Source organism: Stegostoma tigrinum, chromosome 1 (genome assembly GCF_030684315.1).
Source record: "Stegostoma tigrinum isolate sSteTig4 chromosome 1, sSteTig4.hap1, whole genome shotgun sequence".
NCBI classification, from domain to species: domain Eukaryota; kingdom Metazoa; phylum Chordata; class Chondrichthyes; order Orectolobiformes; family Stegostomatidae; genus Stegostoma; species Stegostoma tigrinum.
Window position 1 is genome coordinate 3,090,102 of NC_081354.1, and position 16,385 is coordinate 3,106,486.

The following is a 16,385-nucleotide window of genomic DNA, read 5'->3' on the forward strand; positions in this document are numbered from 1 at the left end:
GACTCACCAAGCTCCCTAATCTGAAGCCATGGTCACTTCTGTAATGCATTTCCTCTGGTGGCTGAGTGGGCTGGGTGCAGACATGGGCCAGAACCCTGAAACCTGACCCAGGTCCTTCACAGGTGACATCTGCAAAGAGATCCTCACCCAAAGGGGATTGGAAATTTGGAACTCTCGCATCCCCAGCTCAAGCACTGCTGAGGCTGGAGCTCAATTCAAAAGTTCAAAAATTAAACCTGGTCATTTTTGTTGAGTTAAGGGACAAGTGGAAATGTAGGAAATGTCAGTAAGTGGAGTTACATCACAGCCCAGGCATGGTCTAATTGAATGGTAGGATAGGTTTGAGGGGCTGAATGGCATTCCAATGTTGTGAATATTTATGCTAAGGGAAGAGCAATGTTTTTTGACAGAACTTTAGTTCATTCAATCTCTCTCTTGCCATAGTGAATCCAAGTCATCAGCAAGTCACCGACAGGCTGCCTCATGGTCTGGGAAGCTGGTGATTACCACAGTGAGTTGGGTGTGATGATTGGCTAAGATTTGAAATTCCCATGATTTTATTTGGTGGATTTCTTCAGTCTTCACAGTTACAGAGCAGTAAGGTGTTGTTTTTACTGAAATCAGTGCATTAGTGAGACACAAAGGGAGAGGAGGGAAGTCTGGAGTCATACACCAGAATCCATGTTACACTCTCTGAGAAACAAGGCCCTATCCAATCTAATAGGGTTAGCGTTAGGAGGCTGGGGGAGGCTGGGAGAGGTTGGGGAAAGCTGGTGAAGATTGGGGCAGGTTGGGGATGGCTGGTGGAGGTTGGGAGAGGTTGGGGAATGCTGGGGGAGTTTGGGGAAGGCTGGGGGAGGTTGGGGAAGGCTGGTGGAGGTTGGGGGAGGTTGGTGGAGGTTGGGAGAGTTTGGGGAAGGCTGGGGGAGTTTGGGGATGGCTGGTGCAGGCTTGGGGAGCTTGGTGAAGGTTTGGGGAGTTTGAGAAAGGCTGGTGGAGCTTGGGGAAGGCTGGTGGAGCTTGGGGAAGGTTGGTGGAGCTTGGGGTAGGTTGGTGGAGGTTGGGGAGTTTGAGAAAGGCTGGTGGAGGTTGGGGAAGGCTGGTGGAGTTTGGAGAAGGCTGGTGGAGGTTGGGGGAGGTTGGTGGAGGTTGGCCGAGGTTGGGGAATTCTGGTGGAGGTTGGGGGAGGTTGATGGAGGTTTGGGGAAGGCTAGTGGAGTTTGGGGAAGGCTGGTGGAGGTTGGGGAAGGCTAGCGGAGGTTGGGGAAGGCTGGTGGAGTTTGGGGAAGGCTGGTGGAGGTTGGGGAGGTCTAGTGGAGTTTGGAGAAGGCTGGTGGAGATTGGGGTAGTTTGGCAGAAGTAGTGGGGAAGTTCACATTGGGCAGAGACTACCTATCACTCTGGGTAGTAGGAATTGGGCAGCAAATGCAAGCCCAGCAAGCGATACCCCGCTCCTGTGAAAGTTGTCCATGGCCTGGGCTGATATTATAGCAGTTGGATTCCCTCTCCTGCAGTAGACAGGCAGCCACCATCATCCTACCACCCTGGCATTCCTCCTGCTCAGAGCTGAGAAAATTAGACCCCAGGCCGGAGCGTGACCTTACTGGTCATTAAGCGATCGTTAATTCACCTTTAATTGGAGATGGTGTAAGAAGATGGCCCAGACTGGAACTCACTTGGTTGACATTGGAAAGTGTTGGCATCAGATTCCATGACACCCCGTTGCGTTCTGCAGACCTCTCACCTCCTGAGGGTCTGGAGGATTACACTCATTGAATTTTACTGCACAGAAAGACACCATTCAGCCCACTATGTTTGTGCCAACTTCCTGAATTCTGTTCCAACTTTTCAAGAACACTTGTTTTTCTCTCGTATCTCTTTCGGGAGCTGGTGCAGACAGCTCCCCGTGCTGTACTGTAATGTTCTATGACTTTCTAACCCTGGAAACATTTTCTTCTTGCATGCTTGTCGCATTGCATTTGGAAATCAGCTCCTGCTGAATTTGTTTCTACCTCTCCTCAAGGTGCTGCTTTTCCAGACCCTAAAAAAACCTTGCAGGAAGAACATTTCTCCTGTTCTGTCCCCCTGACTCTTCTGTAAATTATTACCACCTCGTGTTGGTCACCCCTTGCGAAGATACTGTGTAATGAAAGCATTATTTCCTCTTGAAGCCCCTCATTGTTTTGAAAATCTCTGTTGAATCTTCCTTTCAGTTTCCATAGAATTCCCACCGTGTGGAATCATGCCATTTGGCCCAACAAATCCACACCCACCCTCTGAAGAACATCCCATCCCTGTAATCCTGGATTTTCCATGTTTAACCCACCTACACCCCAGAAAACTACGGGCAATTTAGCATGGTCAATCTGTCTAACCTGCACATCTTTGGACCGGGGGAAGAAATTGCAGCACCTGGAGGAAACCCACGCAGACATGGGGAGAATGTGCAAACTACACACAGAGTCGCCCGAGGGTGGGATTGAACCCGGGTCCCTGGCACTGTGAGGCTGCGGTGCTAACCACTGAGCCACCGTGTCATCACATACACATCATTGCCAACAGCCTCCATCTGTATGTAGGCTCTGGGGAGCTAATGTGCGACTGAGCAGCATGAACCCGACGTGATTTGAACACACAACCGCTTGACCTGGAGTCAGACACATTATCTTTGTACCACGGGCTCATGCATTGCACTCAAGCCAGGAGGAAGTCAAGCATCCAATCTCCTGACTCGTAGTCAGGCTGGTTATCCATCACTGGCTTTAAGGAGAACAACAAATGTTCTCTAAACCCTCTGCTCACTGATCATTTTTATGAAAATGCCTATATTATTTGATCTCCTGATGATGTAAGAGAGTCAGAGGGATGAACTGGGGGATATTTTAACCTGGAGCTGGTTTGACCGGGTGATTGCCTGTCTGGAGGAGGTGATTGGTTGACAAGGCAGTTTGAATTGTAACTAGACGATAGCCCCTCACAGCAGACATGAGGATCAGCCAGCCCTGTTTCTCAAGGGAAGGAAGGTGTATTATATCTCACACAGGTGTCAGTATACATTTAACAAGCACAGTATGTTTGTGTAGCTTTAAAAGCCATGCTCATCTGCATTGTACCCTACGATCTAATGGTATTGAGATCCTAAACTCCATCTTAGGTCACATCGCCTGTGGCATGTCACATTAATGGAAGCTTCTCCATATCACTTCCCAGTTTAATGTAAACGTAGGCACTGATGCATCCGTAAATGAACGAGGTGCCTGTTGGAAACATCTGTTGGATCTTTCAATATCACACCCAGTTTTGTGCATTCTGAGGCATGAGCATTACCATAGCAGGTAAAATAACAGCTTCAAGGAAAAGCCCCCAACATAAGGATTTTAAGAGGATCTTGAAGTGGGGAGGTGAGGGTTGGTGGGGAATGCGAATGAGAGAGCTTGAAAAATCTGCTCCTCCTGACCCCACCAAAAACTCTTCTGGTAGATTAAATCTGGCTTCAGACAAACTCGTGTCCTACCTGTGCCTAATAACAAAGTCACACAGGCACCTAACCTCTGAAGAAGAGTCACATTGGGCTCAAAACATTAACCTTGTTTCTCTTTCCACAGATACTGCCAGATCTGCTGAGTTCCTCCAGCGATCTTTGTCTCTCTTCTGGATTTCCAGCATCTGTACTTCTCTCTTTTAATGTATCCCCAACCTCAGGCCTGTAGTGATTGTCATGAGGCCACCAGGTGGACCTCATAGAATATGAGTTCCCTGATTGAGGCTGTTACCTGTTCCAATCAGAGAGTCCTCGCTGACATATAAACAGGAGTGTCAGAGGTTCTCTTCACTCTGAGCTGGCTCTGAGGGAGCTGGGTCAGTGTCATGGGCCCTCCGTGTATAAATAAAGGGGGGCTTGGTGATGGGATAATGGTCTCTGTGGAGCTATTTCAAGGCTCAGTTGAGGACCAACTCAGGCTTTCAAATGGTGTAAACAAAACTCCAAATTGTCTAAATTTATCTGGCTCCTGCTCACTTTTGGTAGTGGGCCTTTCTCTTGGATAGTTCAGCTGGTTACTGTCAGAAAGGGTGATGATCTGAGTGGATGTCTCACCTGTGTGATATTTAGCCAGAGCTAAGATGATCAGAAAGTTTAGTTGTGAGGTGGATGTTGGGGATAGTTGTCCCTGGTGTATGCTTCCATCTTAACCACAGTCCTCACTTCTATACAATACTTTGGAACACAGTGTCTCTCTGGTACACGGTCAGGACTCACATAATACCAGGTTATAGTCCAACCAGTTTATTAGAAATCACAAGCTGTTGGAAAGTTCATGAAAGGGCACTGGTTCGAAAGCTTGTGATTTCAAATAAACCTGTTGGACCAGAACCTGGTATCGTGTGATTCTGACTTTGTACCCACCCCCAATCCAACACGGGGATAACAAAGTGTGAAGCTGGATGAACACAGCAGGCCAAGCAGCATCTCAGGAGCACAAAAGCTGACGTTTCGGGCCTAGACCCTTCATCAGAGAGGGGGATGGGGTGAGGGTTCTGGAATAAATAGGGAGAGAGGCGTAGGCAGACCGGAGATGGAGAGAAAAGAAGATAGGTGGAGAGGAGAGTATGGGTGGGGAGGTAGGGAGGGGATAGGTCAGTCCAGGGAAGACGGACAGGTCAAGGAGGTGGGATGAGGTTAGTAGGTAGGAGATGGGGGTGCGGCTTGGGGTGGGAGGAAGGGATAGGTGAGAGGAAGAACAGGTTAGGGAGGCAGAGACAGGCTGGGCTGGTTTTGGGATGCAGTGGGTGGAGGGGAAGAGCTGGGCTGGTTGTGTGGTGAATTGGGGGGAGGAGATGAACTGGGCTGGTTTTGGGATGCGGTGGAGGAAGGGGAGATTTTGAAGCTGGTGAAGTCCACATTGATACCATTGGGCTGCAGGGTTCCCAAGCGGAATATGAGTTGCTGTTCCTGCAACCTTCGGGTGGCATCATTGTGGCACTGCAGGAGGCCCATGATGGACATGTCATTTAAAGAATGGGAGGGGGAGTGGAAATGGTTTGCGACTGGGAGGCGCAGTTGTTTATTGCGAACCGAGCGCAGGTGTTCAGCAAAGCGGACCCCAAGCCTCCGCTTGGTTTCCCCAATGTAGAGGAAGCCACACCGGGTACAATGGATACAGTATACCACACTAGCTGAGGTGCAGGTGAACCTCTGCTTAATATGGGCCTGGGATAGGGGTGAGAGAGGAGGTGTGGGGGCAAGTGTAGCACTTCCTGCGGTTGCAGGGGAAGGTGCCGGGTGTGGTGGGGTTGGAGGGCAGTGTGGAGCAAACAAGGGAGTCACGGAGAGAGTGGTCTCTCCGGAAAGCAGACAAGGGTGGGGATGGAAAAATGTCTTGGATGGTGGGGTCGGATTGTAGATGGCGGAAGTGTCGGAGGATGATGTGTTGTATCCGGAGGTTGGTGGGGTGGTGTGTGAGAACAAGGGGGATCCTCTTTGGGCCGTTGTGGTGGGGGCGGGGTGTGAGGGATGTGTAGCGGGAAATGTGGGAGACGCAGTCAAGGGTGTTCTCGACCACTGTGGGGGGAAAGTTGCGGTCCTTGAAGAACTTGGACATCTGGGATGTGCGGGAGTGGAATGTCTTATTGTGGGAGCAGATGTGGCGGAGGCGGAGGAATTAGGAATAGGGGATGGAATTTTTACAGGAGGGTAGGTGGGAGGAGGTGTATTCTAGGTAGCTGTGGGAGTCGGTGGGCTTGAAATAGATATCAGTTACAAGCTGGTTGCCTGAGATGGAGACTGAGAGGTCCAGGATGGTGAGGGATGTGCTGGACATGGCCCAGGTGAACTGAAGGTTGGGATGGAAGGTGTTGGTGAAGTGGATGAACTGTTCGAGCTCCTCTGAGGAGCAAGAGGCGGCGCCGATACAGTCATCAATGCAACGGAGGAAGAGGTGGGGTTGACTGCACCTCCCAGTCGCGAACCATTTTAACTCCCCCTCCCATTCTTTAGATGACATGTCCATCATGGGCCTCCTGCAGTGCCACAATGATGCCACCCGAAGAATGCAGGAACAGCAACTCATATTCCGCTTGGGAACCCTGCAGCCCAATGGTATCAATGTGGACTTCACCAGTTTCAAAATCTCCCCTTCCCCCACTGCATCCCAAAACCAGCCCAGCTCTTCCCCTCCCCCCACTGCACCACACAACCAGCCCAGCTCTTCCCCTCCCCCCACTGCATCCCAAAACCAGTCCAGCCTGTCTCTGCTTCCCTAACCTGCTCTTACTCTCACCCATCCCTTCCTCCCACCCCAAGCTGCACCTCCATTTCCTACCTACTAACCTCATCCCACCTCCTTGACCTGTCCGTCTTCCCTGGACTGACCTATCCCCTCCCTACCTCTCCACCTATCTTCTTTTCTCTCCATCTTCGGTCCGCCTCCCCCTCTCTCCCTATTTATTCCAGACCCCTCACCCCATCCGCCTCTCTGATGAAGGGGTTTATTATCTTGGATTCTCCAGCATCTGCAGTTCCCATTATCACTCACCCAGGACCTCCATAGCTTTGGTCCAGGGTAAGTCATGGCAGATGCAGCCCTGCAATGCCACCACCTGGCAGACAAGTGCAAATACAGCAGGACATGTTTACATAGCCAGGAACAATGAGGCATGATATAAATTTATTACACTGAAATGTGACAATAGGAAACAAGGCTTCAAACACAAGAAATGTGAACAAAGGCATGAATTTTAATATGTTAGCTAGGCTGATGGAGTTAGATAGATACAATTCAATAGGAAGAGAACTAGGTAGATGAAGTAGAAACAAAAAATAAATAACAACTTTCACTCTAATGCCGCGAAGCATTCAAAGGCACTTCACAGGGACTGTTATCAGAAAAATGCACTGATTGAGACATAGAATGAAAGTATTTTTACAACAGTTATAGAAACCTGATAAAGAGGAGAATTGTCTTTATTCTATCAAACTTTAAGACTGTAATTAAACTTTAGACAAGTACTAAAGTATCAAACTTCTACCTGCTGGAAATTGTCAAGATTTATTGTCAGTGGAACAGCGATGTCTGTTTAGAATTAAACTGTAAGATTAAACAGCTGGAGTTCTGTGCCGTTTCCTGCTGAAGCACAATATGACAATAGCAATTGTCTGTGCCCTTATTTGGGAGAGTCTTTTTGGTGTTGACCCATCACACTGATGGGAGTCTTGGCTTCCCAAACTCATTACAGCTCCAGCTTCCAGAAAGTTTGTTTTCCTCCTGTGAGAGTGGGTATATATGACAGCCTGCTGGTGAATTCGTCCCATCCAGAGAATCAAAATCTTTTATTGTGACCCCCTGGCTCTTCAATGAAGTTGCAAGATACACCCCTTGTTAGAAGAAACTGAACATTTCAGATTACGTACAGGGCCACATTATGTTGGTGGTAACATGGTACAAAACATTTGACAGTAGCATCAGTAAACAACCTTATTGACAATCCCTTGGCAAGAGATAGTTGGCCAGGAGGCCAAAAGCTTGGTCAAAGAGGTAGGCTTGCATAAGGACATCTCAAAACACCTTAACTCGGGTCTCAATCTAAAATATTGGGGTCATGATCCCAAGGCAGCTCTGACTGAATTATGACAACAGCATCCCACACTGACAAAGAAACCCACCCTCACACAGGAATACCCTCGTGCCCATGGACCTCCCTGTAATCACCCATCTCCCCCAACCCTTCACACTTCCCACTCAGCACCATTACAATTTCCATGACTCAAACTGGGCACACTTTGAGAAAAGGTTTTAGGAAACACTAGTTTAAGGACTATGTTCCAGCAGAGGGGGGACAGAGAGAGAGATATGGGAGAGGTTTAGGGAGGGAATTCTGTCCCTTAGGCTGCTGGAGCCAAGGCCGCTATGGAGTGCAGGGAGACAGACTGGGGGAGCACAGAGATCTTGGAGGGTCACTGGGCTGGGCTGGTGGAGGTTAGAGAAATAGAGAAGCTGGAATATCAACAGAGACTTAGTAAGAAGCAATAAAGTACAGAGAAACCCTCCAGCCCCTCTCCGATTTGGGACTATCCTTGGGATTTTTGATGTAAACTGCAACATAAGACCTGGATAAATGTGTAAGTTAAGCTTGTGCTGATTTTTTTGCTGTGGTTATGGTGCTGATGGACAGTAAGCCTGGTGTGTGAACAATCTAGGACATACCTAATTAATGCATTTGGGAGAAAAATATGCTTTTACATAACTCTTCCTCAACCCTCAGAAATAACAAAACTCATTTAATCATAGTCCATATTTTATCATATCATGACAATCAATTTTTTGCTTCATCATCTGATTTTAATACCCAGGGCCTTCATGAACTGAACTGGTTTCAAAGAGGAAGAAGAAATCACAGAGTGAAAAATGCTGCAGGTGATCTCTTGACCACAGATTGAGCCAAGTCACATGAAACCGTCAATGACCAAGATCCAGGCTGAAACAAAAGAAAGATTTTTTATCTGTTATCAGAAAAGGCTGAAAACAGTCAACCAGATGTGTACCTCCTGCTTGATTTACACTTTACTGGAAGAGCACATGTTGGAGATTTTAAAAATCACCCATGATTAACCAGATTGAAGACCAATAAACCGAGAATCCATGAATAAGCAGTATTTTAGGCAATTGCTTTTGGCAGAAACAGAAGAGATAGATTTATACATGGAACTGGAGAGGTTTCTCTTTCTCTGACTGCAGTCCCTCAGCTTCTACTCACTCACATCACCAGCTCTCCTGCTTCTTCATTGCCCACTAACTGCTCTGCTATCCACTTCCAGCAAAATCAATCCCCCTCTCTGCAAGATTGCAAGAAAATTTGGCCCATTCCCCAGACTAGTGCCTCAACAGCACCTCAACTGACCTACCTGAAATCCCTGGGCTGACCTGATCAGGCCCAATCCCTAGGCTGCAAGGACACATACCCTGGATTCTGGTAGGACCAAGCAGCTGATTGACCATGGTCATCTACTGGACTGGAATGGAACCGAGTCCTGGGACTGACCGGTGGTGCCCTCTGACTGACTGTATTCACCCTTGGCCCCACTAAGGAGTGTGTTTGCTTTGCAAGTCAGTGGTACATCGTGTTGGTGTGAAACTGACAGCACAGTGCCGTGCAAGCATGTACAAGTACTGATCCCTGTGGTTCCCTACTCATCACCACCTTCCACTCTGAAAATGACCCATTTATTTGTACCCTCTGTTTCCTGCCCACCAACTGATTCTCAGCCTACACCTCTGGGCTTTGGTGTTCCACTTCTTCCGTAAGACTTTAGCAAAAGTTTTCTGAAAATCTTAATACACCACATCCACTGGTTCTCCCTTGTCTGTTTCATGGTTCTACAACATTATAGCCTTCTGGAACATTGCTATGAGCCTTGAACTTGGGAACAAACATTCCCGCAGTAAAAAAGAAGTTAACTTTGGAAAGAACAAAAAAATTGCCTTTCTAAAGCATTTTTCACAACCACTGGATGAACCAAATCCTGCAGAGTAAGTTTTGAAATATAGTCACAGATATGATTCAGTAACAATTCTGTGGTTCTTTGTGCAGCAAATACAGCAGCTGGTTTGCACACAGCAAGCTTCCACATACAGTGAGATGGTAACCAACTGATAATGTGCAACAGAAACAGGAATTGCTGGAGAAACTCAGCAGATCTGATGTATCTGTGGAGAGAGAAACAGAGTTAACATTTGAGCCCAGTGACCCTTTATCAAAACTGCAATATAATCCGTTTTTGGTGAGGTTGTTTGGAGGATGCCAGGGAGAAATGTCCAAACTTCCCTTAGGGACAAGGTAGATAATGGAACATGAGATAACAAGACGTACAGCTGGATGAACTTGGCAGGCCAAGCAGCACCAGAGGAGCAGGAAGGGTCTAGGCCCGAAACGTTAGCTTACCTGCTCCTCTGATGCTGCTTGGCCTGCTGTGTTCATCCAGCTCTACACCTTGTTATCTCAGATTCTCCAGCATCGACAGTTCCTACTATCTCAGATAATGGAACAATTTGTCTTTGTTATTCAGTGGAATCAGAGAAGCAAGCAAGAGAGAGAGAGAGAGAGTGTGTGTGTGGGAGTGGCAGAATCTAAGTGAAAACATTCCAATGTTGGTACACTGTCTTCATTCTCATGCAAGCCAGGGACTTTCAAATCTTTGACTTTGCTTTATTTGGCTACACAGAACATCACATATTGCCAACATTTTGAGTGATTGAGTGTCTTGTGAAAATGTCAAGGTGGATGTGACCTTAACTCAGCACATACAAATAACCAAGTACTTCTAGGCTTGTTTTGGTGTGATCAATGACAGGCCCCTCTTCAGGATTCTTTCTGCGCCCAGTAACAGCAGTCATCGAAATACGAACCCAAAGCTTACACAGCCCACCATCACTGTGAGCAGTTCCCTGTTTTAGAGCAAACAGGAAGTTGTTCAGTCCTGTGAACCTTCCTAGCTGGACTGACATAGGTCAAACATTGTTTCAGAGATAGTAGGAACTGCGGATGCTGGAGAATCCGAGATAACAAGGTACAGAGCTGGATGAACACAGCAGGCCAAGCAGCATTTTAGGAGCAGGAAGGCTGACCTTTCGAGCTTAGACCCTTCCCGAAACGTTAGCTTTCCTGCTCCTATGATGCTACTTGGCCTGCCGTGTTCATCCAGCTCCACACCATGTTATCTTAGGTCGAACATCACCAATTTTTTTCTGGTTGGCTGGGATAGATATAATGGATGTGCCAGGAGAACAATGGTGAGAGGGAGGACCGGCAAATGTCATGTGATGAGACCTCAATATTGGCCAATCAGAGCCATTGGTAACAATTTTGAGATGAGTTGGAATTTGTCCCTGTGGATTACACAGAGTCGGCGTAATGGTGTAAGTGAAGGAACTGAGGGGAATGTTAATCCAAGTGGCAAAATCCCCAGGATTGCTGGGACACCAGTCTTATGTCATGGAGAAAATGACTCAGGGAGCTGGTGATAGAAACGTGCACTCACCCCCTCCTCCAGCTGGTTCGATCTATGATGACGCCAATACCCCTAACATACCACTTCCCCCTCTACCATTCTTCCCAGCACAACAGCTATGAGGATAGATTGAAGAAACTGGGATTGCTTTCTTCAGAGAGGATGCTGAGAGGTGATTTCACAGGAGGCTTCAAAATCATGTGTGGCCTGAGCAGAGTAGACAGGGAGAAGCTGTTCCTGCTCGTAAAAGATTTAAAGTGGTGTGCAAATGAAGCAAGGTTGAAGTGAGGAAAAACTTTATTCTGCATTGCGTGCTTAGGGCCTGTTAATGTACTGCCTGGAAATATTTTGGAGGCAGATTCGATTGAGGCATTCAAGAGAAGATTGGGTAGTTATTTTGATAGAAATGATGTGCAGGGAAGAGGCAGGAGACTGGCACTCGGGGATAGTGGGCCGAATGACCTTCCTGTAATTCTGATGCTGTGAAACCTAATGTCGCTGAACTTCGACCCCACATCAACCTGTGCTGTCAGCTCGGTGTTTGTACTTCTCCCAGCCCAACTAACCCTGAAAATCCTTCACAAACACCACGGTTTGAGAAACAATGCAACAAGAATTCACTAAGTCAACAACTGGAAGAAGCTGTGTTTAACACGAGACAGAAAACATTGATTTAAATAGCCTGCCATTCCAGTGGGAGCTCAAACTCTCCGGGGTGCAGCAGCTATTCTACTAAGGGGCGAAATCCCCTTCACTGTGTTCGCGAAAGTGACAAAAGACCTTCCTGCGGGGCTGGAACTGTGTTAACCCCAGTACCTGATCCTTTAATGGGGCAGCTTTCTGGCAAGATTGCTACCTCATGCTGAGCAATGTCACCTCCCCTCGCTGTGCCATTACACAGTAACACTGCGTTGCTGGGAGCAGACTGATTTATTGATTTATTTATAAACTCTGTGAGATAACCCAGCTCCGTCTCCCTGGTTTAAAAAAAAAGCACGGAGGGACGCATGCGCCCAGCCTGTTTGTTTGGGAATGAAATGGTGTGAGTGAGAAGTAGGGAGCTGCAGTGGGATCTTGCTGTGCGGAGGGAGGCCGGCGGCTCGCACTCGCACGGAGCCAGAGGGAGAGCTGGTCAGGGACTCCGCGCTGCCGATCCAACTCAGTCCCGTCTCCAGGCTGACAGCATGCGGCTGTGCTCCCTGAGTGCTCTCCTGCTGGCTACAGGTAGGGGAGGGAATGCTGTAACTGAGTGAGGAAGGGAAGGAGTGAATGAGGGAAGGACTGCTGTGACGGACGGACGGACGGGAGTGAGGGAATGCTGTAACTGAGTGAGGAAGGGAAGGAGTGAGGGAATGCTGTAACTGAGTGAGGAAGGGAAGGAGTGAGGGAATGCTGTAACTGAGTGAGGAAGGGAAGGAGTGAATGAGGGAGTGAGGGAAGGAGTGCTGTGACACAGTGAGAAAGGAAGGAAGGAAGGGAGGGAGGGAGGGAGAGAGTGAGGGAGGGAATATTGTAACTGAGTGAGGAAGGAATGGAGAGAGAGGGTGAGGGAAGGAGTGCTGTAACAGTGAGGAAGGAAGAGAGAGAGAGTGTTAATGTTAGTGAGGCAGAGAGTGAGGGAATGCTGTAACTGAGTGAGGAAGGGAAGGAGTGAATGAGGGAGTGCAGGAGGGAGGTGAGGGAAGGAGTGCTGTGACACTGAGGAAGGGAGGTAAAGAGTGAGGGAGGGAATATTGTGACAGGAAGGAATGGAGAGAGGGTGAGGGGAGGAGTGCTGTAACACAGTGAGGAAGGAAAGGAGGGTGAGAGTGAGTGAGGGAGGGAGGGAATATTGTAACTGAGTGAGGAAGGGAAGGGGTGAGGAAAGGAGTGCTGTGACACAGTGAGGAAGGAAGAGAGAGTTAGTGTTAGTGAGGGAGAGAGACAGTGAGAGAATGCTGTAACTGAATGAGGAAGGGAAGGAGTGAATGGAGGAGGGAGGGAGTTGAGGAAAGGAGTGCTGTAACACAGTGAGGAAGGAAGGAAGGGAGGGTGAGAGTGCGGGAGGGAGGGAATATTGTAACTGAGTGAAAAAGGGAAGGAGAGAGGGAGAGAGGGAATGAGGGAGGTGAGGGAAGGTGTGCTGTGACACAGGAAGGAAGGGAGACAGTGTGTGAGGGAATACTGTAACTGGGTGAGGGAGGGAGAGAGTGAGTGAGGGAGGCAATGCTGTAATTGAGTGAGGAGGGAGGCAGTGAGGGAGGGATGGAGGGAGGGAATGCTGTGACACTGAGGGAGGGATGGGGGTGACAGAGGGAGGGAATGCTGTGACACAGTGAGGGAGGGATGGGGGTGACAGAGGGAGGGAATGCTGTGACACAGTGAGGGAGGGATGGGGGTGACAGAGGGAGGGAATGCTGTGACACAGTGAGGGAGGGATGGGGGTGACAGAGGGAGGGAATGCTGTGACACAGTGAGGGAGGGATGGGGGTGACAGAGGGAGGGAATGCTGTGACACAGTGAGGGAGGGATGGGGGTGACAGAGGGAGGGAATGCTGTGACACAGTGAGGGAGGGATGGGGGTGACAGAGGGAGGGAATGCTGTGACACAGTGAGGGAGGGATGGGGGTGACAGAGGGAGGGAATGCTGTGACACAGTGAGGGAGGGATGGGGGTGACAGAGGGAGGGAATGCTGTGACACGGAAATACTGTTTAAATATACGCTGGTGGGGTGGGCGTTCAAGTCAGCTCAGGCTCTAAGCTGCTCCATCACTGTTATTCCAGTGAAATTCAGCATCGAAGACATTGTAGGGCAAATTACTGGATGTCGTTTTTGTTTATTAGAACAGTACAACACAGGAACAGGCCCATCAGCCCACCAATTCTGTGCCGACTATGATGCCATTCTAAATTAATCCTATCTGCCTGCACATAGTCCATATCCCTCTGTTCTGTGCCTGTCCATGTGTCTGTTTAAATGCCTCTTATACGTCGCAATTATATCTGCTTCCACCCCCTCCCCTGGCAGCACATTCCAAGCACCTACCACCATCTGTGTTTAAAAACACGCGAGGCTCACACATCTCCTTTAAACTTTCCCCCCTCACCTTAAATCTATGCCCCCTAGTGTAATCCAATAATCTGAACTAAGCAAAATAGTGGCAGTAAAATGAGAATGTGATGTGTTTTGTGTGTACTATGGACTCTCTTAATTCAGCAAATTTGACTTCAAATGAATTGTATAATTTTTTGGAACATAGGACGACTCGATCTAGCCAACTGATGAAACTGGAGTAATTTTCAAACGCTCTGTTTGCAACAAACAACTACACCTCCCGGTCGCGAACCATTTCAATTCCCACCACCCCCCCAACTCCTCAGACGACATCCTGGGCCTCCTGCAGTGCCACATTGACGTCACCCGAAAGATGCAGGAACAGCGTCTCATATTTTGCTTGGGAACTCTGCACCCCTCAGTGTGGACTTCACAAGCTTCAGAATCTGCCCACCCCGACCACATGCCAAACCCAGCCCAGCTAGTCCCCACCTCCCTAACTATGCCTCCCACCTCAAACCCCACCCCCACCCCCTACCCACTTCCCTCCTCCCGCACCCCCCCGACATGCCCATCCTCCCTGGACCTATTCCACCCCCCCCAACTCCCCACTTACGTTCACCTTCACTGGCTCTAACCCCGTCTCTTTGACCTGTCTGTCTCTTCTCCACCTATCTTCTCCTCTACCCATCTTCTATCCACCTCCCCCTCTCTCCCTATTTATTTCAGAATGCCCTTCCCCTCCCCCATTTCTGAATAAGGGTCCAGACCCGAAACGTCAAGCTTTCCTGCTCCTCTGATGCTGCTTGGCCCGCTGTGTTCATCCAGCTTCACACCGTGTTATCTCTAATTTTCAAATGAGTAGCATAAATGAGTTTGCATAAATTTTTAAAGAAGTATTTTTAATACTTAGAGAGTGGTTAGTCGGCAGCCCCTTGGGGGACTTGCTGTTGGTATGGGGAGAAAGAATGAAGTATTCTGTGATCAGTGTTTCACCTGTTTCTGTGCTTCTGTTTGATTTAGCAAGGTTCTGAAATGTAACATTAACCTCCGAGGCAAATACTCTGACACAGCTCCTTACAGGCCCAGGCAGGAGCCATTGATGGATTATGAAGAAAGATAATGCTGTGTACTCAGCGACTGCAATGTTTCCACATCGCAGATGACCATTTGTTAGTGATGTACATTTCTAACCTATTTGTGGGTCAGCTATACTTCAATGGGTAGCACTTGACTCGGAATTGCAAGGTTCTGCATTTGATTCTGGTCTGATGCTGCAGGCCTGAGGGAGTGCTACCCTGTTGGAGGTACCGTCTTAAAGATGAAACATTAGCCAGAGGCTCACTCAGGTGGGTGTCGGTGATCCTATGGCGCGGTGTCGTTGAGGAGAAGGTCAGTTCCCCCAGCGACTGGGCTACACTTTGTTTATCCATCAGTTAGCATCACAGGAGCAAATCATCAGCTCATGTTCACATTGCTATTTGTAGGAGCTAGCTCTGCCCTTCCTGTCTTACTTCCAAAAATACTTCATTGGCTGTAAACTGCTGAATCATGTCATGATTGTGACAGGCACTGAATAATTACAAGGTTCTGCTGGTATTTGTAAAAAACATGTGGATTTCAGTTTGTGTTTTAAAAGCATCAATGGTGGGTAAGTTGTTTGAGGTGATTGTGAAAGACAGGATTTACGTGCGTTTTGAGAAGCAAGGATTGTTTAGGGATAGTCAGCGTGGTTTTGTGCAAGGGAAATTGTGTCTCACAAACTTGTTTGATGTTTTAATGAAGTTGCCAGAAAGATTGATGAGGGGAGACCAGTTGACATTGATTACTTGGACTTCAGTAATGCCTTTGAGAAGGTTCCATAGTGTAGACTAATTAGTAAAGTTAGATCACGTGGGATTTAGGATGAGCTTGCCAGTTGGATATAAAATTGGTTTGATGGTAGGAATGATGGTAGAGCATTGTTTTTCACACTGGAGGACTGAGATCAACAGTGTTCTATAGGGATCAGTTCCAGGTCCACTTTGGGTTAGAATGTCGGAGGCATTTGAAACTCTTCAGACAACACCAAAGTTGATGCAATAGCGGACAATGAAGAAGGTTATGTAAGATTACAAGATCTTGATCAATTGTGTCAATGGGCTGAGGAATGGCAGCTGGAGTTTAATTTGGATAAATGTGAGGTATTGCATTTTGGTAACACAACAAGAGCAGGACTTATACAATTCATGGTAGATCCTGGGTAATTGTTGTAGAACAGAGAGACCTAGGGATTCAGGTACATAATTCTCTGAAATTTGCATCACAGGTAGACAGGGTCGTTGAAAAAGCTTTTAGCATGCTTGTCT

General features: G+C 48.0%; 1 protein-coding gene across 5 annotated transcripts in view; it reads left to right on the plus strand.

Annotated features, from left to right (window-relative positions):
* Window positions 1–11,916: 11,916 nt before the first annotated feature.
* LOC125455437 (probetacellulin-like) overlaps window positions 11,917–16,385 on the plus strand; it is a 46,323-nt gene continuing 41,854 nt past the window's right edge. For 2 of the 5 annotated variants that reach the window (XR_007248248.2, XM_048537430.2), the window contains exon 1: window positions 11,920–12,226. Coding sequence is in view for 3 of the 5 variants with exons in the window: in XM_048537430.2 (XP_048393387.1) it covers window positions 12,187–12,226 (40 nt within the window). In the remaining 2 variants the exon portion in view is untranslated. Of the gene's footprint in view, window positions 12,227–16,385 lie in introns of all 5 variants that reach the window. The other 3 variants (XR_007248250.2, XM_048537447.2, XM_048537419.2) reach the window with 3 other exon arrangements.